Genomic DNA, 1,480 nt, shown 5'->3' with positions numbered 1-1,480 from the left:
AGGAGGAGGAGGAGGAGGAGGAGGAGGACAAAGACAATGAGAATGAGAAGCAGTCTCTTTCTTGATCCTCTGCTCCTTTGGCTACAATTCCTGCTTACAGACTTAACACAAACAAACAAACAACCAAAAATCCCCTTTGAAATGAGCTGATCCACTGTTAGGACACTCATTCATTAATATGATAAATTGATAGATCGTCCATCAAGAACTGATGATGATCATTAACCTTCAAGAAGGAAGAGAAGCTACAAACCTTGCTAGCTACAGCAGCTAATTCTATAAATGCCCACATATTTCATTGGCCGTCTTGGACAATTAAGACTATATACTAACCTTTTCCTGCTGGAAGTTTCCCAGAATCTTATTTCTCTCCGTGTTGTGCTTCTCCTCTAGGTTGGTGACCTCGAGGCGGTAGCGCTGCTCCATGTCCTTCCTCTCTCGCTCCAGCATCTCCTCAGCCTGTTGTTGGCTGAGCTCCTTGCTCAGGCTTGGAACCTCCATGACTAAGAAAAAAAAATCACAAAGAGAATTCCTTATTGTTGCTGAACTCTTACTAGCCGTAAGTCTGCTTTGTCACAGTTTTAACTGGTGCGAAAACTTTATCATATTTAAGATGGGTGTTGGCTATAAAAGGTTGGTAAGCACTACAATATGTTTAAAATAAAAGAATTTTACAGAGATTAAAAGTGTTCATTAAAGGTGTTATAGAGAGTATCATACCAAGTAGAGAAGGAAGAGAAATGAGGATGACAGATGTTTGATAGGAAGGAAGAGGCAAAGCATATCACAGCACCCGCAAACCACCCACAAAAAGTTTTTGTACGAGAACAACACAACAAAAAAGCCATAAAAACAAAGCAACCCCCCCTCCCGCCAAAAAATCCCGACTTAAAACAAACCAAATACCCCAAAACAAAAACTACTCACAGTCCATAATATCCAGAGACTGTGTGCTCCCTCCCAGTTTAGGACGTTTGCCGCGGGGGTGACTCTTTAATCCCCTCGCTGAGGCCACGCTGATGTTGTCTTCCTCCTCTGTCTCTGACATGTCCACGGAGGACACTGACCCAGCCCGGTGTGGCTTTGTGGTGACGTCAGAGCCCCGCATGACCGGGATACGGGACTGTGTGGGGGTGGATGTTGACCTGGCACTGACACAGAAAAAAAGGAAGCAATCCAGTTAGGCTTAGTTTTAGTACACGTTTTATGGCGCTTGCTCGTCAATATATCAGGTCATAAAAGTGCTGGAAATTAGAGATGTTATTAGAGAGTAACATACAAAGAAAAGAAAGAGGAGAGATGAGGATTATGTAAGTATGTATGTAGTATAGGGTTTTACGGCGCTTGCAACTGATAAGGTCATATGAGCGCGCGAAGCACAAGTTGTTTACTTTCGCAAAAGTTCACAGCACGATTGGTTAACTAATTGACTTTAAAATGCTAAAATGTTAAAATATTAAAATTCAGGGTAAATATATTT

At 42.0% G+C, this 1,480-nt stretch overlaps 1 protein-coding gene across 1 annotated transcript in view; it reads right to left on the bottom strand.

Annotated features, from left to right (window-relative positions):
• The window catches only part of LOC101861027 (ninein), a gene marked incomplete in the record, with an annotated part of 52,443 nt that overhangs the window by 17,675 nt on the left and 33,288 nt on the right, over positions 1–1,480 (bottom strand). Inside the window, 2 exon segments of the mRNA XM_005092835.3 lie at positions 334–503; positions 928–1,151. Coding sequence (XP_005092892.2) covers positions 334–503; positions 928–1,151 — 394 coding nt within the window.

The sequence above is a fragment of the Aplysia californica genome, unplaced genomic scaffold, assembly GCF_000002075.1.
Source record: "Aplysia californica isolate F4 #8 unplaced genomic scaffold, AplCal3.0 scaffold00053, whole genome shotgun sequence".
NCBI lineage: Eukaryota > Metazoa > Mollusca > Gastropoda > Aplysiida > Aplysiidae > Aplysia > Aplysia californica.
Note: the sequence above shows the minus strand (reverse complement) of the source record. Positions and strands in the feature narration are given on the sequence as shown.